The sequence below is a fragment of the Ranitomeya imitator genome, chromosome 1 (assembly GCF_032444005.1).
Source record: "Ranitomeya imitator isolate aRanImi1 chromosome 1, aRanImi1.pri, whole genome shotgun sequence".
Taxonomy (NCBI): Eukaryota; Metazoa; Chordata; class Amphibia; order Anura; family Dendrobatidae; genus Ranitomeya; species Ranitomeya imitator.
In genome coordinates, this window is record NC_091282.1 from 293,730,124 (window position 1) to 293,756,195 (window position 26,072).

The 26,072-nt window shown below is 44.9% G+C and overlaps 1 protein-coding gene across 1 annotated transcript; it reads right to left on the reverse strand.

Moving 5' to 3' along the window:
- Nucleotides 1–409: 409 nt before the first annotated feature.
- Nucleotides 410–17,143, reverse strand: YPEL1 (yippee like 1). The gene is made up of 5 exons (XM_069756590.1): nt 16,892–17,143; nt 10,996–11,274; nt 9,707–9,750; nt 5,240–5,348; nt 410–3,768 (listed from the first exon to the last, which is right to left on the reverse strand). Exons 2-5 carry the CDS (start codon nt 11,110–11,112, stop codon nt 3,679–3,681), a joined length of 360 nt encoding a protein of 119 aa, XP_069612691.1. The 5' UTR covers nt 11,113–11,274; nt 16,892–17,143; the 3' UTR covers nt 410–3,678.
- Between the last annotated feature and the right edge of the window lie 8,929 nt (nt 17,144–26,072).

Genomic DNA, 26,072 nt, shown 5'->3' on the forward strand with positions numbered 1-26,072 from the left:
CTGGACACCAAGTGAAACCGCACTGGATCAATGAAAAGTCACGTCAAGGACTATTAAACTTCTTCACTTTCAGCGGGACTTGTAGAACAGAGCAGCTGATCAAGTACAAGCCCCTTATAGTCACCTTGGACCCAGGGCAGACATGGCAAAAAGCGCTAGCCTACCATCGGAGTTTAGGGACAGTTTTAGTACTGGAACACAAAAATCTCATGAATCCTAATGACTTTCCAAACAGCTTAAAAAGTAAAAAAAAAAAAAAAACCATATAAAACACACATATGCACACACAAATGTTTTAAGTAGCTATCAGAATCATAAAAAAAAGGATTTTTGGAGAAAGGAAACCTTACCATAAACACAAAACGCTTAAATATTATCCATATTATATACAAAAAATTGGTTAGATGGAAAATGGTTTTTTTTTTGTCTTTTTTCCTTTTTTTAATTATCTTTTTTGTATTATATGTATATTTTTTCAAGTTTTATGCAAACCGCTGTAAAACAAAAGACAAATCAGGAGCAGTAACCAGACTGTCCTACACATTTACCATATATATAACCATAGCCACAACCTGGGAGCCATTAATAATTGGTGGGTGCTTTGTTCACGAGGCAAGAACAGGCTACTGATGGTGGCTGTTAAATGTATTTATATTTTTATCTTAAATTATGCTTTAATATAAATTTGGAGGCCCATAATTCACCTTTGAACTGTGCGTTACTTCTTATCCGAGCACGCGCTCAATGGACACATAGCAAAGTGCATAGCAAAATATATAGGGATTTAGTAGATCACAAAGTTCAGTGGAACTTGGGATTTAGATGATATAGGTTAGGCTGCATTTACGTATCAGGGTTTCATGATCTGTGTACAGACAGCGATCTCCAGAGCAGCGGACCCAATTAACAGCTTCATATATGTCTATGAGGCTGTTGAGTTTGGGTCAGATCTGCAAATGGTCTAGAAACTGGGGTCCGCACAGACCGTGAAACACAACCATGTGAATGCCACTTTAGCACAGCCTTTGAGTATATTCATGTGCAGAGGCAACAGTGTGGTAGATTTCATAATAATGACTTCTTTTGGGTTTCTGCTGCCTCCATAACCCTACATATGAATATAGCTTAAGTTAGACCTATAAATTAAAACTTTAGCTGGATACATATATACTGTATATATATAACATGTCCTTTTTAACTTTAGAAGAGGTTTTCCATGTTGGACAACCCTAGTTTAATCACTTCAGGGCCTTATTTAAAATAAAACCAGTGTATACTTATATTCACCTACAGAAATGGCGCCATTCCAGCGATGTTGGCGCCGCTATTCCCATGGGTCACGTGACCACTGCAGACTTTACCCATTTTTTCAGAGCAGACATCCTTCGGGTGGATCAGCTGCTGCGGCCAATGTCACAAGGCCCACCGGGACTTGCGGCACTGCTGGAGGTGGGTATAACCAGGGCTGTGGAGTCGCTAATTCAAACCTCCGACTCAGTCTCCTCAATTACCATGACACCGACTCCACTAAAATGGTCTCCAACTCCGACTCCACAGCCCTGACAGGGCCAAACCTCTGACTCCCCAATATCCAGGACACCGACTACACCAAAATGGGCTCCGACTCCACAGCCCTGGGTATAAGAGTTTTTATTTCAAAAGAAGGTCTGAAGTGATGAAGCAGAGATTACCCAGTTGTGGAGAACCCCTTTAGTGCAGGCACCTGTTTTGAAAACCCCTTTAATGTTGGAGATTACCAACATGGTAAATTTCCAACCACATGAAGATCTGATACACAGAGAGCCATGAGTGACTATCTGTATGTAAAGGTGGCACTGTACATAAGGGGTTTCCTAGCTATAGACTGTAGCAGTAATCTACCTTTTAGAACTTTGATGAAAGCACGAGCGGACAGTGACGTGAAGCATAAAGTGCAGGTCAGCCTAGCTCTACATAATGCATCAAGCAGCAGCATTGCGTCACTTACTAGTGTTAGCAGTACATACAATATGTCTTCGCAGGACAGGGGATCGTAGCATTGCTATTGCATGGATTTCAAAAGTATCATTTGATTCAAAGTGCCAACAGTCGTGGTAGTGTTTTATAGAAAAATAAAATGGTCCTGCAAAAGTCAAAAACTGTTTTCCTTGTTGTAAACCCCTAGCTTGTAGAAGGCTCATGAATACATTACTACCTTTCCAATAGGTTATGTGCAGAAGATAGAATATTAAATTTCATGTATTTAAAAAGGGGCAAAAAAATAAAAAAAAAACCCACAACAAATAAGCAATGGTAATGCAAAGCCCACATCAACCACAAAAGCGCAGAGCAAATACATTAAGAGCAGATGTCTATGTCTCATCTCATTGAGGCCTCTAAAAAGGCAGGAAAAAAAAAATAATAAAATGTACGGGTGCTTTACAATTGTTAGCATAAGAAAAGCAGCCCCTTGGGACCCATACCGCGCACAGGGCAATGGCGGAAGGTTAGGCTCAGTCTGTTCACAATTTCCTTCTTCCCTCCGCAGCAGCTGCACTGTGCAATGTAACATGGAAGGTAACATTTACTTATGTTGCTCAGGTTCATCATTTGATAAAAATGCAAAATATTTTGGGAGAGATTTAACCAGCAAACCACCCACACCCCAAGGCTTAAATACCTTACCTACACAAAATGGGGAATATACTATACAAACAAGAGGGGCCTTTACACCAGAAAGATTCCCTACATTGTGAATGTGCAAAAAAAGCGGGAGCATGCCGAACATCAAATGCCCTCGTTATCCAGTGCATTAAATTAATGGTTTATGGAACCAGCCATAACACAGGTCTGATGTCTGCAGCGCCAGCTACACAATACCTGGCTGCAGACCACCTTGCTCCCACAGGAGGTCTGCAGCCGCTGTTCCACCACTCCGTCATTTTTTTTTTCTCTGCACAGGGTTTCTGAAACGTTCGTCTGGAGCAAATAATCTTAAGGGCAGGAAATATTCTCACAATATTAGTTGGTTTTCTCCTTCACCACAAGAACCTTTCCCCATCCTTGGGATTTTTCTAAACATGTGTAAACCAAAAAGGAAGAGGACCCTAACAGCAGCACAGAGTGACGTCTTGAAGGCTTTGAAAACACCATCTTGTACTTCACGGTGTCTTCTGTCCCAGGACTGCAAGTTCCATGACGCAAGTCTTGCAAGGTTGTGAGTTGTTTTTCCTTGTGGATTCTTGTCCGATGCACACTCGTTCCTTCAGCTTTGGAATTGGGATGCCGAGATGTGTAGTGGGGGGATAAAACAGAGAATTTAGGCATGCACAAAAACAGAACGGCAAGCCAACACGGGCGAGTGAAGTCTCAAGGACACGTATGTTTACAAGTTGGAGGATGGGGAGGATCTATTCCAGTGTGCCACAGCAGCAACAGATAACAGCTGATCACACACGAGAATACGTGTACACAGGGGGAGGAGGAGAGGAAAAGGGAGAAGGAACCTTCATGTGGATATTCAAGTCCAGCCACAACGTGTCCATACGCTACTACTCTACCAATCCATGAGGTTACTTATTTTTCATCGAAAAGTTAAACATTTTAATCGGTTGCTCTTCATCAAAATCCACAGTTCAGTTCTTCCTGTAATAAAGGTTTCAACGTGACGCAACCTGATCAGAGGGCAGAGGACAGGACTCACTCCCAACCATTGTCTTTTATCATGTGAGCCAGTTCAATGATAAACTTTCCTTCCTTGTATTTCTGACTGCTTTCAAAGGCATGTTCCTGTGGGAAACAAGGAAATGTAATTACTATACGAAAAGCCATAACGCAACGTTAAACCAAATTGTATTAACCTTCCTAGCCTCTACATTCCTGAAGTCAGTGTGCCTTATTTTTTGGCGAGGGGCACCCGGGCAGGAAATGTTAAAGGAAATGTGTCTGCACGTTTTTGCTATTTAATCTGAGAGCAGTATGATGTAGAAGCAGAGACCCCGATTCCAGCGATGTATCACTTACTGCTTGTTACAGTTTCAATAAAATCAGTAGTATAATCAGCAAGACCATATCACTATAGGACTAGGTGTCTCGTGCCATGTAGTCCTCCTCCGTGTAAACCCGCCCCCGGCACTGATTGGTAACGTTCTGTGTACATTGACAGAAAGCTACCAATCAATGGTGTGGGTGGGGTTACACAGAGCTCAGCATTCAGAGCACTGCTAGATCTGCAGCAAACAAGAATTTTATCACAACTACGACAATCAGTTCAGTAAGTAGCACATAGCTGGAGTCAAGGTCTCGGTCCCTACATTATGATGCCTTCAGATTACATAGCAAAAACCGGGTGATATGGTCCCTTTAACAGAAACTATTAGGACTGGCATGTCTTTCTATGGTTGTAACAGTTTCTCATTTAGCAACAAGACTGACTCCTTTTGTGCTTACGTTACTAGAGGAAGGAATTAAAGTGGATCGGACAATATATTTCCCAATACATTATTAAATAGATCTTAGACCCGATCAAGCTGGGGCGCCCACTATGAAAATGTATGCAAGAACAGCTGTATAACCCTGATTGAAAGTTTTCCTGCCTGAGAAAGTGAGTAATTTACGAGTACATCTGGACTTTCCTAGGACGGCCCTAGAAAACGACTGTTTCCAGCTACAAAAACATAGTACATGAAATGCAGTGTCAGCAAAAACGGAATTCTTCCTTGTAATGTCCTTGACATTTGTTTATTTCTACAACTTCGTTAACACTTATACAAGTCGCTATGAAAGACGTACTTTAGGAAAATATTTTCCTGAAACTGGAACAATCAGAAACTGTTTTAGGGTATGTGCACACGTTGCAGATTTCCTACAGACCTGCAGCTTTTTTTTCCCCGCGCAGAAACGCTGCAGCTCTGCAAGTGATTTACAGTACAATGTAAATCAATGGCAAAATAAAAATGCTGTGCAGAAATGGTGCAGAAAATTCTGCACAGAAAACGCAGCAGATTCAAAAGAGGACCATGTCAATCCTTTGTGCAGAACTGCTGCGTTTCTGCACCCATTACATAATAGAAATCTGCAGGGGTAAAAAAAAGGAAGAAATCTGCACAAAAATCTGCAACGTGTGCACAGACCAAAAAAGGTGCAGATTCTGACCTGCGTTTTCTGCCAAGAAATTCAGAATCTGCACAGAAAATTCCACAGTCAAATCAGCAACGTGTGCACATAGCCTTATGCCCAGAGCTCTGTTTTAATAACTTACATATTTCCAGCCGAGTGTGGTTTTACAGTTCTCACAGTATATATCAGCCACTGCATGCAACCCGGTTAGAAGGACCCGCTCTTCTGCTGGGCCACAGCCGACATTTACCCTGCAAGCCAAAAGCAGGTGATTGTCAATCACAAGATCAAAACAAATTAAAAAGCAAACATTAAATAATCAATGCCTCTGACCAAAGTAAGTGACATGCCACATAGCTCTATAGTACATTTTTTTCTGCAGTGCAGCTCGAAATTTGGTCAGAAATGTAGCTGCATGACATTGGGGGTTGTAGAAACCCCATTCACATGTATGGGGTGCAAATGTACACGAAAAACTGTGCCAGACAACTATTAGGACTAACAGCAGGCTGCTACTTCCATCCTGACAAATATTCAATATAAAAACACCATTAGGTCATTTTTCATGGTAGACATAATCTGATACCAAGCGGGTGTATCATTTTTAAAATGCAATTTTTATTTAATTTTTTTTTCCATGGTTTTTCCTTTTTTCTGTATGTAAAAAATAATATGTTGTTCACAATTGCAGTTACAGGAATGTAACACACAAAAACAAAAAACCCCTGAAGGCATAGAAATCAGAGTGTAAGATGTATTTCTACTTGAAGTCTTGTTTTCTGGGTGATCTTGATTTCCGATGATGGGCGACATGCACTAATAGCAGCAGTACTCATAGGGGAGAGTTTCGGATGATGTGATGAGTAAGCAATGCATTGCCATGGCTGCCTCCAGGAAGAATTGCTTGTTCATTTGTGTGTTGTGTAGAGATTCCAGCACCAAGTGTGTATGTAAAATGGACCTTAGTGTACGAGAGATGTTTAGATTGAAGCATAAAGGGGTTAATACTTGCAGGCCATTTCTGTCTACATAAGGACACAGGGGTAGAGCTTAGTCAGATTCCAAAGCAGCAAATCTTGGCAAGCATTTCAGATGCTTTCCTAATCTGACTGTGTAAGACACACCGAACAAGCGGGTGACAAATCCTCTAGAATTTCCTGCTTGTAGAACCTACAAACACTCCGAGCAGATGCGGTCGCCGCCAGGTGCTCCATGGCAGGACGGACCAGACTCCGATGCCGACCTTTCTTTCTCACGCCTTCTATTTATAGCAAGCAGTTTGGACAGCTACTCGCAAGATTATAAATTAAGGAAATGACCTGACGGAGAAAAGCTTTGCACTCCTGACCAAAATAGCCCGGGCCTAGGTGTGATCCGAATTCAGTCTGTGATGCATGGTGGGAGGCAGCTATATTTACCGAGTGCTCTGTCCACCCACAATGTACAAAGTGTGTAATGTATAGTAATGTACAAAAGTTTTAGGCAACAAAAGATACAAAGCAAGAATTCGTCCAGATATAGAGGTGTTGTTACTTTTTATCAAAATGTAATTATAATGAGCAAATGAGAATTCTAAGGGTACCGTTACACTATACGATTTACCAACGATCACGACCAGCGATCCGACCTGGCCGTGATCGTTGGTAAGTCGTTGTGTGGTCGCTGGAGAGCTGTCACACAGACAGCTCTCCAGCGACCAATGATGCCGAGGTCCCCGGGTAACCAGGGTAAACATCGGGTTACTAAGCGCAGGGCCGCGCTTAGTAACCCGATGTTTACCCTGGTTACCAGCGTAAAAAACAAACAAACACTACATACTTACATTCCGATGTCTGTCCCTTGCCGTCTGCTTCCCGCACTGACTGACTGCCGGCCGTAAAGTGAAAGCACAGCACAGCGCGCTGTGCTCTGCTTTCACTTTACGGTCGGCAGTCAGTCAGTGCGGGAAGCAGACGGGAAGGGACCTGACGGACACCGGAATGTAAGTATGTACTGTTTTTTTTTTTTTACATTTACGATGGTAACCAGGATAAACATCGGGTTACTAAGCGCGGCCCTGCGCTTAGTAACCCGATGTTTACCCTGGTTATAAGCGAACGCATCGCTGGATCGGTGTCACACACACCGATCCAGCGATGACAGCGGGAGATCCAGCGACAAAAGAAAGTTCCAAACGATCTGCTACGACGTACGATTCTCAGCAGGGTCCCTGATCACTGCTGCGTGTCAGACACAGCAATATCGTATGGATATTGCTGGAACGTCACGAATCGTACCGTCATAGCGATCAAAATGGCACTGTGTGACGGTACCCTAAATCACATCAATATTTGGAGTGACCACCCTTTGCCCTCTAAGCATCAAAACATCACTTCTAGGTGCACATGCTCATAGTTTAGTTGTTGTAGGTTTCGGCAATTCCTTTAACGGAAGTTTGCTCACCGAAGGTCTGGAGAACGTCTGAACAGTGAAGGATGGTGGAGGCTCCTTGCAAGTTTGGGGAATCATTTCAGCAAATGGAGTAGGGGGATTTCATCAGGATTAGTGGGGACCTCAATGGAAATACTTATCCATCATGCAAAACCATCAGGGAGGTGTCTGTTTGTACCGATTGCCTCCAAATTCTTTGTCAATGACTCCAAACATACAGCCAATGTTATTAAGAACAATCTTTAGGGTAAAGGAGAACCAACAGGCCTAGAAGTCTTGATATGGCCTCCATAGAGCCCTGATGTCAACATCATTAAGTTGGTCTGGTATGACATGAAGAATAGAAGGATTTGCACATCCTAAAGCCACAAAAGATCTGTCATTAACTTTCCAAGATCCTTGGATCAACCGTCCTGCCAAGTTCCTTCAAAAACTGTGTGCAAATGTATGTAGAATTAGTGCTTTAATGCTGTTTTGAAGGAAAAGGGTGGTCACACCTGAAATGGATTTGCTTTAGAGGACTAAATTATAAAAGTGGAGGAACCCCCCACCCCGCAACCTCTCTTACAATCGTCGTCCTCTTTCATGTGGGTGATGTGTCTTAAGTTATCCACAGTGTCCTCCATAGCGCTCCTGCGCAGGCGCACTTCTCTCTGCCCTGCCGAGGGCAGAGCAAAGCACTGTATTGCGCATGCGTCAGCTTTACCTATCTGTTATCGGCGCTCTTTCCCGGCGTATGTGCACTACAGTACTTTGCTCTGTCCTCGGCAGGGCAGAGAGATGTGCGCCTGCGCAGGAGCACAATGGAGGACACTGTGGATGACATAGAATGAGTCATCCACAGAAAGCAGGGAAGGGAGGACAGCGATTGTAAGAGGAGGCGCCGGATCAAGACCAGAGACGCCCATCAGACAGACTGGACCCCATTGTCGGAATATAACAAAAGCTCTTTTTGTGCCTTTCATAGCGGATTGTGGACATACATACAGCATACTAGAACGCTGTAAAAGTGGTCTTAAAGGTGCTGGCCATACTTTACATTTAAAAGCAACCTGTCACCAGGTTTTCCCAATGAGTTAAAGGGAACCTGTCACCCCGTTTTTTGAGATTGAGCTATAAATACTGTTAAATAGGGCCTGCGCTGTGTGTTCCTATAGTGTATGTAGTGTACCCCGATTCCCCATGTATGCTGAGAAATAACTTACCAAAGTCGCCGTTTTCGCCTGTCAATCAGGCTGGTCAGGTCGGGAGGGCGTGGTGACATCGGCGGTTCTTCCTCAGCTTTACGTTGGTGGCGTAGTGGTGAACAAGCAGCGCGCGATCTGCGCTGTAATCCCTTGCATCGGTGGGGGCGGCCATCTTCCTGGGGCCGCGCGTGCGCAGATCGAGTGCTCTGCTGCACGGGGCTTCAGGAAAATGGCCGCGGGATGCCGCGCGTGCGCATTAGAGATCGCGGCGGCCATTTTCCCAAAGCCGAGATGCAAACTCGGCTTTGGGAAAATGGCCGCCGCGATCTCTAATGCGCACGCGCGGCATCCCGCGGCCATTTTCCTGAAGCCCCGTGCAGCAGAGCACTCGATCTGCGCACGCGCGGCCCCAGGAAGATGGCCGCCCCCACCGACGAAAGGGATGACAGCGCAGATCGCGCGCTGTGTCTTCACCACTACGCCACCAACGTAAAGCTGAGGAAGAACCGCCGATGTCACCACGCCCTCCCGACCTGACCAGCCTGATTGACAGGCGAAAACGGCGACTTTGGTAAGTTATTTCTCAGCATACATGGGGAATCGGGGTACACTACATACACTATAGGAACACACAGCGCAGGCCCTATTTAACAGTATTTATAGCTCAATCTCAAAAAACGGGGGTGACAGGTTCCCTTTAAAATACGGGGTTGTCCAGTAGTGGACAACTACATTATTAAGTGATGCAGATGGAGTTTATGCTTCTGTACATGATATAGGAAGGTCGCTCACAAAATAGTACAGAAAAAAAAAGGAACGTCAGATTTTTTTCTGTCCCTGAAAATATAAAAACATAAGAAAAAAGGGAGAAATTCACAGGCTTCAAGTTAAATAAAGGCAGGACTAAACTTGTTTTTCCTGCAATGTATCTGACCAGTAAAGAGTAGGGTGAAAGTTTTTCGAAAGCAAAGCTAGAGTAAGGAAATACTCACACAGAGTTGAAGAGGTAGGCTCGCCCTTGACTTCCCTGAAATGACTGCAGGGGGGAAAAAAAATACACAAAAGAGGGTGATTACTCCAGAATAGACACAAATACATCTAGCAATATGCCTTTCTACCAATGATTTGTGCAAAACAGACAAGAAGAACGGCATTGGAGGGCAGACATTTCCTTATGCCTATTTATGACCATATCCTCGGCTATATAGTAATGTAACATAAAAGGCACGGTCCTAATGGAGCAAAGATGTCCAACAACATGTAGAAAAGTGACAGCAAACAAGAACCTTGCCAGGAATAGAAAGGGATTAATAATGTTCATAGACACTGAATGGAGCAGCAGGGGGCCCACCACCACCGTTACTCTCCAACGGCACAATAAGGAATTATAGGGGGCCCTGACCCCCATTTTAGCAGTCAGTCCCCCACCACCCAACGATCAGACATTTATCAGTTACCCATTGTGAAAAAAGCCTTCCAATGGAGAGAGATGCCCCCATTTAGGCAATTTTAACCTACAGGCTTAAAAACATGTAGAATAACAAAGTGAGCTTTAAGTACCCTTCCTGGGTCAGTGATTGGCTGCAGCCCTGTCGATGTGATATCAACACTGCAGCCGGTCAACACAGACCGAAACAGCAGCAAATGAGGGATGTCAAGGACACTGACATAAATCCATGGGTTTTTAATTAATCTAATAAATGACAATTATTTATTGAACCTTGGGAGGCGTGCTGGAGACATCTTTCCTTCCAACTTTTTTTGTGACTGGCTGTCTGCTTCATCTGTGCACCACCAGGCTCAGACTGTGGGTTTTGCCTTAGAAGCGTGAGCTGAAACTGCATTTTTTTTTTGCTGTGCGGCCAGCGATTCCATGCAGCGGTCATGTGCATAATGGACACATCTTTGCAGGACTAAAGAGGCAGTGGTGCTGAACCAGCAGGGGACTGAATAGGTAAGTAATGCCCATATTAAACACAATTTATGCTTCATCCCATAAGTATAAACCTGGAATGAATGGCCAGGTAGCGGTGATGATTGGTGTTGTGTGTTTCTACTGTCAGAGAGCAATGAAGAAAACTACTAGATGTGGCAGGCGACCATAAGCTGCGTGTCGGTAGCATCCTGCCAGCAGATGACACAGGACAAGGGTAAATAAGCACATCACTCATCATCACCGCGTGCCACTGCGGCCTCCTAACCCCGATTAGGGTTTCTTCTGATGGGCTTTGTGGCATATACAGTGAAGCAGTAAGGTGATAAGAAGATAATGATCGCTTACCTTGGATATCAACTCATCATGATTGGCTAAATGTGCTCTACAGTGAATACAGCTGTAGGTTCTGTGACAGTTTGGCAAATAAGCCTGGAAAGTTTTGGACTTAGTCATTTTCACCATGTCGGTCTGGGGTTCCTCACTCAGCTCGGGGCTGGCACTGGAAGAATTACAACTTTGCTGCACTTTCTGACAAAAGAAACACTGGAAAATGCAAGCAAAAGCCGTTGTTGGTTTGGGGAGTGTGTGGCACTTCCCACACCGATGCCAAAGGAGAAAGTCAAGCTGTGGAGAAAAAGCAGACATGTAAGAAGGCAGCAGCAATATCACGGAGAACAGATCAGTCTTTTTTCCAACCTATGACTACATGATCTCCCCATATAAACTAGTAACACATAGAATCCGGCAGATGCTAAGCGGGCATCCACAAGTATGGGGGTTATGTTATCCCCTTCCAGATTGCCTAGACCCCCACTAATCCCAAAACCCGAGCTGTGAATGAAACAGTAGTCACACCATTCATTCTTATGGGAGTGACCACGACCAGCCAAATGCTATGATCTGCTATCTCCCCATGTTTGCGTGGGTTTTATTATTATACATTTTTATAGCACCATTTATTCCATGGCGCTTTACATGTGAATACGGGGCAAATATAGACAAATACATTAAACATGAGCAGATAACAAGGCACACGGGTACATAAGGAGGGAGGACCCTGCCCGCGAGGGCTCACAGTCTTCAGGGGATGGGTGATGAAACACTAGGAGAGGGTAGGGCAGGTTGCGCGGCGGTTCAGTAACTTCAGGATCACTGCAGGCTGTAGGCTTGTCGGAAGAGGTGGGTCTTCAGGTTCTTTTTGAAGGTTTCTATGGTAGGCGAGAGTCTGATGTGTTGGGGTAGAGAGTTCCAGAGTATGGGGCAAGCACGGGAGAAGTCTTGGATGCGGTTGTGGGAAGAAGAGATGAGAGGGGAGTAGAGAAGGAGGTCTTGAAAGGATCGGAGGTTGCGTGTAGGTAGGTACCGGGAGACCATGTCACAGATGTATGGAGGAGACAGGTTGTGGATGGCTTTGTATGTCATTGTGAGGGTTTTGAACTGGAGTCTCTGGGCGATAGGAAGCCAGTGAAGGGCTTGGCATAGGGGAGAGGCTGGGGAATAGCGGGGAGACAGGGAGATTAGTCGGGCAGCAGAGTGTAGGATGGATTGGAGCAGTGCCAGAGTGCTAGAGGGGAGTCCAGAGAGTAGGAGGTTGCAGTAGTCGAGGCGGGAGATGATAAGGGCATGCACTAGCGTTTTTGCGGTGTTGCGGTCAAGGAAAGCACGGGTTTCCTCCGGTTACTTCCCACATTCCAAAGACATACAGATAGGGAATCTAGATTGTGAGCCCCAATGGGGACAGCAACGATAATGTCTGTAAAGTGCTGTGAAACAGGATGACACTATATAAATAAGCAATAAATAAAATATAACTCCCAAACTTGAGAATATGCCTTTAATTACGAGTCCACAGTGGTCAATGTCATTCGGTGCAGCAGATACTCTGCATGTAAATAGGCTTTACTTCTGTCTGCCGTGACGTATTCAGCAGGCAGAAACCTAAACAAACAACTTGCAAGCGCAGCAAACCAAATCCGTGTGTGGTGTCTAAGAATAGAAAGGCAAATATAGCATCCATATTCCTGCCGCTGCAGAGAGCGGGGCTACAGCCGGCCGCCGGGCACAGTCTGCACTACAAGAAGCCAGCTGACATGTCCAACAATTCTCAACATTAAGTAACAAACGCAAAAAAGTATATTGTAATAAGCCTAAGTAATCTAGGATTGGCAAAAAGTCATCATTTTCTCCTCCTCCCTATCTGAATGCTCACATTATACTTTCCTAGCAGGGTACGACTGGTGTAGAGTTCTGCAAAGCTCTCAGTAATCGCATTAAAAGTGGAAACACGAAGCAGCACGTGGGACTTAAATGTGCAGCGAAACCGGTTCTTAGGGGGACGGTATTCTGAAGAAAACGGCCACCGCAATACATAAAGCCCCCGGAATACTCTTATCTATAAGGTGCCAACATATCCCACCGGACCGTACGTGACTTACCAGCAGCCAGATCATAATCGGATGAATGTATTCCAAGCAGCAGAACCACGGATTCCTGCTGAAACCGTTCATCTCTCAATGCCATGATGTATAGGTTCAGATATATGACAATTCTGCAGGCTTCAGAGCTGAAATCTCCCAGTATTCCTTACAGGTCAGGCTTATTCAGAATAAATATATACAGGGTGAGCCATTTATATGGATGCACCTAAATAAAATGGGAATGGTTGGTGATATCATCTTTATTTTTTCCAAACCAAGCACACCATTGTTTTTCTTGTGAAATTCTCAATAAGTTTGATGTGTCACAATCTTCCCATTGAAAAAGTTGGATCCAAAAATGGACTACTTCAAAATGGCCGCCATGGTCACCACCTTGAAAAGTTTTCCCCCTCCCATATACTAACGTGACACAAACGGGAAGTTGATATCAACAACCACTCCCATTTTATTTAGGTGTATCCATATAAATGGCCAGCCCTGTATATATGGAATGCTGGGAGATTTCAGCTCTGAAGCCTGCAGAATTGTGAATGCAACTCTGAGCTTTGGCATGTGGTGTAATCTATGATCTGTAATGCAAGATTTGCATAGAAACATACTTGACTTGTATGGTAATGGTGTATGTTTAGAGGTGAACATGCAATTTAACCCCTCATCAACCAACTTTACAAAAGCCAGGAGGGAAAAAAATGCCTCAAAATAGAATAGAGATGGCAGAAATAATATTAAATTCAGAACTTTTTTGTGTAATGTTATTGCAGGGATATTTCCCCTGTAACTGGGGCTACACAACAGTCCTAGATCTGGGAGGGGATCTATAATGTGAATAGTAGCCAAGTTTATGCCTTCCCATGGCCATTCCCCTCCGACTTGTGTGCTGATTTTACAGTGGAGACATGGGGAGGAGACTTGGGGGTTATGCAGGTACAGGCAGGCCATAGGGAATGGAGATAAGCTTTGACTGATATGCCCCCTCCTCCGCTTCACAGGGGCCCCAAACCAGCTGCAATGGCTATGCAAAACCAGCATTTACAAAGGAAAAGCTACTAGAAGTGCCTTTTGTGCACTCACATTTTGCATTACAATATGCCCAGTAGCCCCACTGATCACAGGTAGCAGGAAAATAAACCAGCAATGCAAATAAACCACACAATGCCTCAGCCCAAACACCTGCCTATGTATACAAAGCATGTGCACAAGGAGATGGGGCGTCAGAAACACCCCAACTACACCCCTGATGTGACGCGGCGCGTACAGTCCACCTTACAAGTGACACTCCGTCCCGATCACCGTTTACTGGAGCTGCGAATCTACAAGTAGCGACATTCTAACCACTGACAACCCATAACATAGTCTCACAATGATCTATCCCCAAAATTCAACTAATGTCTATGTGAAGCCAGTGTAGGTCCCAGCCCCCCACCACATCTTCCATCCTTATTTACCAATGACACCAGTGTATACACATAAACTATACACACAGATCAGGGACCAGCAAGGCCAGACCGGTAATGTATCTGCTGGGACGTCATGGAATGACGTGATCATAATTTGGTTATAGCCTTCGCTTCAAACAAAGAAGAAAGGCACATGGCCGAGCACTCAGCAAGAACCCGAAACTGGAGGAAACCACAAGAACAAAGGATTCTTGGCCTCTCAGATCTGGATCCTTGTTTTTCTGTAATGTCTATTGTCTGTACAAAATGAAAAGCGCTGCGGAATATGTTGGCGCTATAGAAATAAACATTATTATTTATTATAATAATAATCTGCTTTGCCATTTTTAGAGACAACTAATGCAACAATAATATTTACAACGCAAAGACTGGTGTCGTAGAAACGGTTGTGGAGATTGTACAAAGTCCATTGGATGTGACAGAGGCTTAAATGGATCTGGTCTATTTCCTTGAGTTACACAGGCACAAAGCGCTGCAGGATTACGCCGGCTGTGGACAGGGACGACACACAAAGGCAAGGTGCCCACACAAAGAAGCTTCCTGAAAACAGCCACACAGGACAATCATTTGCATGGATTTCTGGAACCAAGTCCACTGAGATCTTTGTTTTCCCGAGCTCAGTAACCCAGGCATGAGGTCTACAAGCGAGACTGGAGTCAGAAACTCTCTGATGGCTGCTGCCTATAAATAGAAAGCGTTCAGCCAGTGAGGCAAGTCTTTATGACAGCTCGGGGGCAATTACTCGATAAGACACGTACGGTCGTCATCCATACAGCCCCGATATAGCAAACACACAAAGAACAACTTATGGGAGCACAGCAGACACACGGAGTGCCCACTATGCCAGGCAGCAGCCTTTGTTATACTGTACATGCACTGCGCTGGATCTACCCGAGCACCAGTTGGCACAGTTTATGAGTTAACACGACCACTTTGCCCATTTACATACACACACACACACACACACGGCAGGCAAATGATACTTTGTACAGAGAAAGACAACGCACCTGATACTTGTTTGCCCAAAACCAAAAAATACAAATAAAACATAACAACAACAAAGAAAACCACAACATCCTACAGACAAGGTCTAAACAATCAAAACAAAGCGCAGCAAACACTAAGTATTGCTGCATCACTGAAGATGAGTGAGGAGCTTGTTATATTGTTAAGAGGTATGTAAATAACATATCATTAGCAACACTTCTGTATCACTAGGGGTGACAATTATCCCCAGCAACAACCTACAGGAGGCAGAGATCGTTATTATCAACTGCCTGGTGTCTGGCTCCAAGTTACCACAACACAGAGAAGAAACAACTAATATTTACTATATGGACACAATAAAGACTAAATATTATGGCAGCAGGGACACATGATCATGTAACCAGGCCCAGCACAGTGATCACCTACACACGTGTCATGTGACCGCATCACAGAGGAGATCACCTACACACGTCATGTGACCGCATCACAGTGGAGATCACCTACACACGTCATGTGACCGCATCACAGTGGAGATCACCTACACACGTCATGTGACCGCATCACAGTGGAGATCACCTACACACGTCATGTGACCGCATCACAGTGGAGATCACCTACACACATCATGTGACCGCATCACAGTGGAGATCACCTACACACGTGTCATGTGACCGCATCACAGAGGAGATCACCTACACACGTCATGTGACCGCATCACAGTGGAGATCACCTACACACGTCATGTGACCGCATCACAGTGGAGATCACCTACACACGTCATGTGACCGCATCACAGTGGAGATCACCTACACACGTCATGTGACCGCATCACAGTGGAGATCACCTACACACATCATGTGACCGCATCACAGTGGAGATCACCTACACACGTGTCATGTGACCGCATCACAGAGATCACCTACACACGTGTCATGTGACCGCATCAGAGATCACCTACACACGTGTCATGTGACCGCATCACAGAGGAGATCACCTACACACGTGTCATGTGACCGCATCACAGAGGAGATCACCTACACACGTCATGTGACCGCATCAGAGAGGAGATCACCTACACACGTCATGTGACCGCATCAGAGATCACCTACAGTCAAGATGTGAAGTGACTGCTCCGTGTTTACCCCAGACATGCAGATCTTGGCCCTGTCTAGAGGGGGCGCTGACAAGTTTCAGTGTCCGCTGCCCCTGAGCACAGATCCTCCTGTGTGATCCCTGCCCCAATCCTCGGACTTCTGCCCCCCAGTCACCAGAGGTGTCATGTCGCTCCCCAGCAGCTTGTGCGCCCCTCAGACACAATGGTCCCACGTCCCCCACATTTCCCCTCTGCCCCCTCCTTACTCGTTGCTTCTTGCTCCCTCTTCTCTTACAGCTTCACCGGTTCGTACGTCGCTCATTCTCCGGGCGGCCTTCTCACCCCGCCGCCACCGCCACCTCCTCCCGCCGCTTTTGTTTGGTTACTGACTGGAAACCGATCAACGGCGGTTTAGAGAGAAGGGGGGGAGCCTACGTAAAAACACAGCCGTTAAGAGCCAATCAGTAGATGGATACATTTTACCGTCACCAACTCAAGCACCAACCATTCAGAAGGCCAGAGCTGAGAAACCGAGCTAACCAATAATTGCAGGAATCCTTGTGCGTCACAGCCAATAAGATCGCAGGTCTCGTGAGCATTGACCAATGGAGAGCGGAGACTGCTTCGAGACAAAGGATGTTTTGGTTGCGGTTGGGGAGGAGACTAGCTCCGGGGGCGTAACCTCCAGTGACAGCAGCTGCTTCTTAGAGGAAGGGCTAGGATTGGTTATCAATTATGACAACTTCGTCTTTTATCCAATCACTCGCTGGGGGAGGGAGTCTTGGACTGTTGTTTGGGTTCTTAACAACAGGCGCGGGCCCGGACAGCACGCGGCCATGGGGAGGAGCTTCGGGGACGCGCCAAGGGGGATAAACAAGAGGGGGGTGACGGAAGCACGGCGGCTGCGGGAACGTTAACCCATGGTTGGCCGGGCCGCGGCCACTGTGCATGGGAAGTGAAAGTCGCATGCGAACTGCATGAGAATCATGGGCGCAATGCGACTATTGTTTACCCATGTAGGCACGTGGCCTGGCTGGGAATAATGCGGAGCCTGGCCGGACACCGCGCCGGGGATTCACCGCTTCCTGCTGCGGTGGTCTTCGTGTTAGAGCCTTTGTTTTTTCCGCTTTTATTTCCTGCTGACGCGTTCTAGTCTGCGTTCATTTCACAAAATAATAAACCGGAAATGGGGGAAAATCCGAGAGAAATAATGAAGAAGAAAGCCGCAATTCCCCGTCGTGTATGAGCATAACCAGGTCTCCTCAGTGTCAGTATTTGTGAGGGCGGCCATAGGTTTTCTCTGAGGGCAGGGGAGGCTTGTCTTCATGGAAGCTGGAGTTTTCATTGGTGCCATTTCTGGGGTTAACCCCTTCACCCCAAAGCCTGTTTTCAACTTCCTGACCGGGCCATGTTTTACAATTCTGACCAGTGTCCCTTTATGAGGTAATAACTCTGGAACGCTTCAACGGATCCCAGTGATTGTGACATTGTTTTCTCGTGACATATTGTACTTCACGATAGCGGTAACATTTGTTCGATGTGACTTGCATTTATTTGTGAAAAAAAAAAAAAAAGGCAATTTGGCGAAAATTTTGCAATTTTCAAACTTTTAGTTTTTATGCCCTTAAATCAGGGAGTCGTATCACACAAAATAGTTAATAAGTAACATTTCCCACATGTCTATTTTGCATCAGCACAATTTTGGAAACATAATTTTTTTTGTTAGGAAGTTATAAGGGTCAAAAGTTGACCAGCAATTTCTTGTTTTTACAACAAAGTTTGAAAAAATGACATTTTGATTGGTAGTCCCCAGCTGCCATGGCAACCCCCTGGAGTGGGGGGCTTTGTTGGGCAACCCATTCATTCAATTACATAGTCGGGGTGCCATCTACATAGTTAACCCCTTCATGACCCAGCCTATTTTGACCTTAATGACCTGGCTGTTTTTTGCAATTCTGACCAGTGTCCCTTTATGAGGTAATAACTCGGGAACGCTTCAATGGATCCTAGCGGTTCTGAGATTGTTTTTTCGTGACATATTGGGCTTCATGTTAGTGGTAAATTTAGGTCAATAAATTCTGCGTTTATTTGTGATAAAAACGGAAATTTGGCGAAAAATTTTGAAAATTTCGCAATTTTCACATTTTAAATTTTTATTCTGTTAAACCAGAGAGTTATGTGACACAAAATAGTTAATAAATAACATTTCCCACATGTATACTTTACATCAGCACAATTTTGGAAACAAAATTTTTTTTTGCTAGGAAGTTATAAGGGTTAAAATTTGACCAGCGATTTCTAATTTTTACAACGAAATTTACAAAACCATTTTTTTTAGGCACCACCTCACATTTGAAGTCAGTTTGAGGGGTCTATATGGCTGAAAATACCCAAAAGTGACACCATTCTAAAAGCTGCACCCCTCAAGGTACTCAAAACCACATTCAAGAAGTTTATTAACCCTTCAGGTGCTTCACAGCAGCAGAAGCAACATGGAAGGAAGAAATGAACATTTAACTTTTTAGTCACAAAAATTATCTTTTAGCAACAATTTTTTTATTTTCCCAATGGTAAAAGGAGAAACTGAACCACGAAAGTTGTTGTCCAATTTGTCCTTAGTACGCTGATACCTCATATGTGGGGGTAAACCACTGTTTGGGCGCACGGCAGGGCTTGGAAGGGAAGGAGCGCCATTTGACTTTTTGAATGAAAAATTGGCTCCACTCTTTAGTGGACACCGTGTCACGTTTGGAGAGCCCCCGTGTGCCTAAAAATTGGAGCTCCCCCACAAGTGACCCCATTTTGGAAACTAGACGCCCCAAGGAACTTATCTAGATGCATAGTGAGCACTTTGAACCCCCAGGTGCTTCACAAATTGATCCGTAAAAATGAAAAAGTACTTTTTTTTCACAAAAAAATTCTTTTAGCCTCAATTTTTTCATTTTCACATGGGCAACAGGATAAAATGGATCCTAAAATTTGTTGGGCAATTTCTCCTGAGTACACCAATACCTCACATGTGGGGGTAACTACTGTTTGGGCACATGATAAGGCTCGGAAGGGAAGGAGCGCCATTTGACTTTTTGAATGAAAAATTATCTCCATCGTTAGCGGACACCATGTCGCGTTTGGAGAGACCCTGTGTGCCTAAACATTGGCGCTCCCCTACAAGTGACCCCATTTTGGAAACTAGACCCCCCAAGGAACTTATCTAGATGCCTAGTGAGCACTTTAAACCCTCAGGTGCTTCACAAATTGATCTGTAAAAATGAAAAAGTACTTTTTTTTCACAAAAAAATTCTTTTCGCCTCAATTTTTTCATTTTCACATGGGCAATAGGATAAAATGGATCATAAAATTTGTTGGGCAATTTCTCCCGAGTACGCCGATACCTCACATGTGGGGGTAAACCACTGTTTGGGCACACGGCAGGGCTCGGAAGGGAAGGCGCGCCATTTGACTTTTTGAATGGAAAATTAGCTCCAATTGTTAGCGGACACCATGTCGCGTTTGGAGAGCCCCTGTGTGCCTAAACATTGGAGCTCCCCCGCAAGTGACCCCATTTTGAAAACTAGACCCCCAAAGGAACTAATCTAGATGTGTGGTGAGGACTTTGAACCCCCAAGTGCTTCACAGAAGTTTATAATGCAGAGCCGTGAAAATAATAAATACGTTTTCTTTCCTCAAAAATAATTATTTAGCCCAGAATTTTTTAATTTTCCCAAGGGTAATAGGAGAAATTTGACCCCAATATTTGTTGTCCAGTTTCTCCTGAGTACGGTGATACCCCATATGTGGGGGTAAACTACTGTTTGGGCACATGCCGGGGCTCGGAATTGAAGTAGTGACATTTTGAAATGCAGACTTTGATGGAATGTTCTGCGGGCGTCACGTTGCGTTTGCAGAGCCCCTGATGTGGCTAAACAGTAGAAACCCCCCACAAGTGACCCCATTTTGGAAACTAGACCCCAAAAGGAACTTATCTAGATGTGTGGTGAGCACTTTGAACCCCCAAGTGCTTCATAGAAGTTTATAATGCAGAACCGTGAAAATAATAAATACGCTTTCTTTCCTCAAAAATAATTATTTAGCCCAGAATTTTTTATTTTCCAAAGGGTTACAGGAGAAATTGGACCCCAAAAGTTGTTTTCCAGTTTCTCCTGAGTACGCTGATACCCCATGTGTGGAGGTAAACCACTGTTTGGGCACACGTCGGGGCTCAGAAGGGAAGTAGTGACTTTTGAAATGCAGACTTTGATGGAATGGTCTGCGGGCGTCACGTTGTGTTTGCAGAGCCCCTGGTGTGCCTAAACAGTAGAAACCCCCCACAAGTGACCCCATTTTAGAAACTAGACCCCCCAAGGAACTTATCTAGATATGTGGTGAGCACTTTGAACCCCCGAGTGCTTCACAGATGTTTACAACGCAGAGCCGTGAAAATAAAAAATCATTTTTCTTTCCTCAAAAATGATGTTTTAGCAAGCATTTTTTTATTTTCACAAGGGTAACAGGAGAAATTGGACCGCAGTAATTGTTGCGCAGTTTATCCTGAGTATGCTGGTACCCCATATGTGGGGGTAAACCACTGTTTGGGCACACGTCGGGGCTCGGAATTGAGGGAGCACCATTTGACTTTTTGAATACGAGATTGGCTGGAATCAATGGTGGTGCCATGTTGCGTTTGGAGACCCCTGATGTGCCTAAACAGTGGTAACCCCTCAATTCTACCTATATAAGCAACAGAAGTAGGCAGGCACCGCACAAAATATAACGGCGATCAGCCACGTGCATATGGACAATGTACAAGAAAAAACACCAGAAAAAGATATGCACAAACTGGGATCAACCATATATACTAGATTTTATTTTAACAAGTCTTTACAACAAAAGGCAATAAGCAAAACACACAATTAAAAACATTTAAAACCAGAACAGACCAACCCTCCTCCTCCAGGATTAAAGTAATGTAGATAAGTTTACAGATGTTACATAGGGCATGAGATCAAAAAAACAGATACATATAATCCAAAATTTGGTCACATAAGAGATCAACAATGCCCCATAAGAGAGTCCATCCAGACCCCTACTTATAGCAATTATATAGATAAACTCTCTAACCCCTAATAAAGCAGCAGTAATGCGAAAACAGAGCACCAAATATACACCCAACCAATATGGTGTTGTACCCTATACCCGCACACCTGCTACACACCCAAACCTGGACAACCAATCTCATACATCACCTAGTCTGGAAAAGATCCAGATCAATGCAGGAATAGTCCCTAGGTGGCAAAGGTACTGGACAAACAGGAAAAGGGTAATCAGAAAACCCGGTACGCGAAATAAATGTGTCCCTAAGAAGGGCTGAATGTAGCGAGGGGGTAGCTGACAGGGAGAGAAAATGTTTTTAATTGTGTGTTTTGCTTATTGCCTTTTGTTGTAAAGACTTGTTAAAATAAAATCTAGTATATATGGTTGATCCCAGTTTGTGCATATCTTTTTCTGGTGTTTTTTCCCTCAATTCTACCTCCAACACTAACCCCCCCACACGCCTAACTCTAATCCCAACTGTAGCCATAACCCTAATCACAACCCTAACCACAACCCTAATTCCAACCCTAACCCTAAGGCTATGTGCCCACGTTGCGGATTCGTGTGAGATTTTTCAGCATCATTTTTGAAAAATCCGCGGGTAAAAGGCACTGCGTTTTACCTGCGGATTTTCCGCGGATTTCCAGTGTTTTTTGTGCGGATTTCACCTGCGGATTCCTATTGAGGAACAGGTGTAAAACGCTGCGGAATCCGCACAAAGAACATGCTGCGGAAAATACAACGCAGCGTTTCCGCGCGGTATTTTCCGCACCATGGGCACAGCGGATTTGGTTTTCGTATACTTGGTACTGTGTTATGAAAGGCAATTCAGTAACACAATGTACATAGCGATCAGAGCACATACAGTGATCTGACAATAACCCAAAATAATAGAACGAGCTCTGAGACGTGGAAACTCTGTAGACCGCAATTCCTGATCCTCTCCAAACACAACTAGAGGCAGCTGTGGATTGCGCCTAACGCTCCCTATGCAACTCGGCACAGCCTGAGAAACTAACTAGCCTGAAGATAGAAAAATAAGCCTACCTTGCCTCAGAGAAATACCCCAAAGGAAAAGGCAGCCCCCCACATATAATGACTGTGAGTAAGATGAAAAGACAAACGTAGGGATGAAATAGATTCAGCAAAGTGAGGCCCGATATTCTAGACAGAACGAGGATAGGAAAGATAACTTTGCGGTCTACAGAAAACCACGCAAAGGGGCAAAAAGACCCTCCGTACCGAACTAACGGCACGGAGGTACACCCTTTGCGTCCCAGAGCTTCCAGCAAAACAAATAGACAAGCTGGACAGAAAAAATAGCAACAAATAGCAAAGAAGCACTTAGCTATGCAGATCAGCAGGCCACAGGAATGATCCAGAGAAACACAAGTCCAACACTGGAACATTGACAGGAAGCATGAATCAAAGCATTAGGTGGGGTTAAGTAGAGAAGCACCTAACGACCTCACCAGATCACCTGAGGAAGGAAACTCAGAAGCAGCAGTACCAGTTTCCTCCACAAACGGAAGCTCCCAGAGAGAATCAGCCGAAGTACCACTTGTGACCACAGGAGGGAGCTCTGCCACAGAATTCACAACAGTACTGTAAACCTGATGGAACACTGCTGCGAATCCACAGCGGCCAATCCGCACCGTGTGCACATAGCCTAATTCTAAAGGTATGTGCACACGCTGCGGAAAACGCTGCGGATCCGCAGCAGTTTCCCATGAGTTTACAGTTCAATGTAAACCTATGGGAAACAAAAATCGCTGTACACATGCTGCGGAAAAACTGCACGGAAACGCAGCGGTTTACATTCGGCAGCATGTCACTTCTTTGTGCGGATTCCGCAGCGGTTTTACAACTGCTCAAATAGAAAATCGCAGTTGTAAAACCGCAGTGAAATGCGCAGAAAAAACGCGGTAAATCCGCCATAAATCCGCAGCGGTTTAGCACTGCGGATTTATCAAATCCGCAGCTGAAAAATCCGCAGAGGACCAGAATACGTGTGCACATACCGAAACCCTAACCCTAGCCCTAACCCTAACCCTACCCCTAACCCTACCCCTAACTCTACCCCTAACCCTACCCCTAACCCTACCCCTAACCCTACCCCTAACCCTATTCTAACATTAGTGGAAAAAAAAAATTCTTTATTTTTTTATTGACCCTACCTATGGGGGTGACAAAGGGGGGGGGGGTCATTTATTATTTTTTTATTTTGATCACTGAGATATAATCTATCTCAATGATTAAAATGCACTTTGGAACGAAGGAACGAATCTGCCGGCCGGCAGATTCGGCGGGCGCACTGCGCATGCGCCCGCCATTTTGGAAGATGGCGGCGCCCAGGGAGAAGACGGACGGACCCCGGCAGGATCGGTAAGTATGATGGGGTGGGGGGGAGCACGGGGGGGGGGGGCGATCGGAGCGCGGGAGGGGATCGGAGCGTGGGAGGGGTGGAACGGAGCACGGGGGGTGGAACGGAGCACGGGGGGGTGGAACGGAGCACGGGAGGTGGATCGGAGTGCAGGGGGGGTGATTGGAGCACGGGGAGGGTGATTGGAGCACGGGGGGAGCGGACAAGAGCACGGGGGGAGCGGAGCACAGGACGGAGGGGAGCCGGAGCAGTGTACCGGACAGATCGGAGGGCTGGGGAGGCGATCGGTGGGGTGGGGGCACATTAGTGTTTCCAGCCATGGCCGATGATATTGCAGCATCGGCCATGGCTGGATTGTAATATTTCACCAGTTATAATAGGTGAAATATTAGAAATCGCTCTGATTGGCAGTTTCACTTTCAACAGCCAATCAGAGCGATCGTAGCCACGGGGGGGGTGAAGCCACCCCCCCTGGGCTAAACTACCACTCCCCCTGTCCCTGCAGATCGGGTGAAATGGGAATTAACCCTTTCACCCGATCTGCAGGCACGCGATCTTTCCATGACGCCACATAGGCGTCATGGGTCGGATTGGCACCGACTTTCATGACGCCTACGTGGCGTCATGGGTCGGGAAGGGGTTAAAGAGTGACCGTCATTAACAAATTAACAGACGCAACTTGTTTGTCCTATATCTTATGGCCTCGTTCACACATTCAGTATTTGGTCTGTTTTTTACCTCAGTATTTGTAAGCAAAAAACCAGGAGTGGAACAATCGGAAGAAAAGTTTCACCACTTGTGTATTGATCACCCACTCCTGGTTTTGGCTTATAAATGCGGAGGTAAAATATTAACCAAATACTGAACGTGTGAACGTGGCCTATCAAAGAAATCTGCTTCTTTCTCCTGGACTCATCTTTCCTTCTCAATTCATGGATAAAATTTGTATTCATTGAAGACGGATTTCCCTATTACTAAGGTAAGACACACGGAAACCGTGTATATTTCATGCAGTGTTTTTCCTGCTAACACATCATATTTTTCTCCCTCAAATCCTGAATGTGTGCACATCTCTACAGTGCTCCATAGAACCTCATGATCACTAACTGCCCTCTTTGATCTCAGTAATGGCAAAGTCTGTGTTCACTTATGGCAGGTTTTATCCGTGAACTTATGATGAAAAATCAGTCCAGGAGGAGAAAGAAGCAGACTTCTCTGATAACAAATACAGTAGCTTGCTTGGAAATACTTTTTTCCACAACCATTTTGGTGCCTCACAACCTGCAATTTTACTGTTTTGTCCTCTTTAGGTTTTGCATTAAAGGGAACCTGTCACCCCGAAAATCGCGGGTGAGGTAAGCCCACCGGCATCAGGGGCTTATCTGCAGCATTCTGTAATGCTGTAGATAAGCCCCCGATGTTACATGAAAAAGGAGAAAAAGACGTTAGATTATACAGGGTGGAGCGCGGTAATTTGCTGATTTGGGAATGAAATAAAAAAATTATGATCATTAGAAAAATGTATTTTATATTTTAATTATACTGAACAGTAATGGAATTTTTAAATTACATGGTTTTAAATAGTGTATCTGGCAAATGTCGACCTTCGCTATCCACACACTGCTGCATACGTTTTCTGAAGTTTTCATGAACTCTAACAAGCATGTCCACTGGTATTCTGCCAATTTCAGCTTCAATATTGTTCCTTAGGTCTTCCAAGGTGTTGGGACGGTTGATATACACCTTAGACTTCAGGTAACCCCAAAGGAAAAAATCGCATGGGGCTAAATCTGGTGAGCGTGCTGGCCAGTTCACATCTCCCCTCAAAGAGATAAGCCGTCCAGGAAACATTTGCCTCAAACAATTCATGGTAACCCTCGCTGTGTGTGCAGTGGCACCATCCTGTTGGAACCATGTATCCTCTAGTTCCATTGCCTCAAGAGCCGGCTGAAAATAATCCTGTATCATAGACA

Coding starts and splice junctions, on each gene's coding strand:
- YPEL1 (XM_069756590.1), bottom strand. CDS start 11,112: ATGGTGAAAATGACTAAGTCCAAAACTTTCCAGGCTTATTTGCCAAAC. Junction 5,349..9,706: donor GCCTACCTCTTCAACTCTGT/GTGAGTATTTCC, acceptor TTTGGCTTGCAG/GGTAAATGTCGGCTGTGGCC. Junction 3,769..5,239: donor CCACACTCGGCTGGAAATAT/GTAAGTTATTAA, acceptor TGTTTCCCACAG/GAACATGCCTTTGAAAGCAG.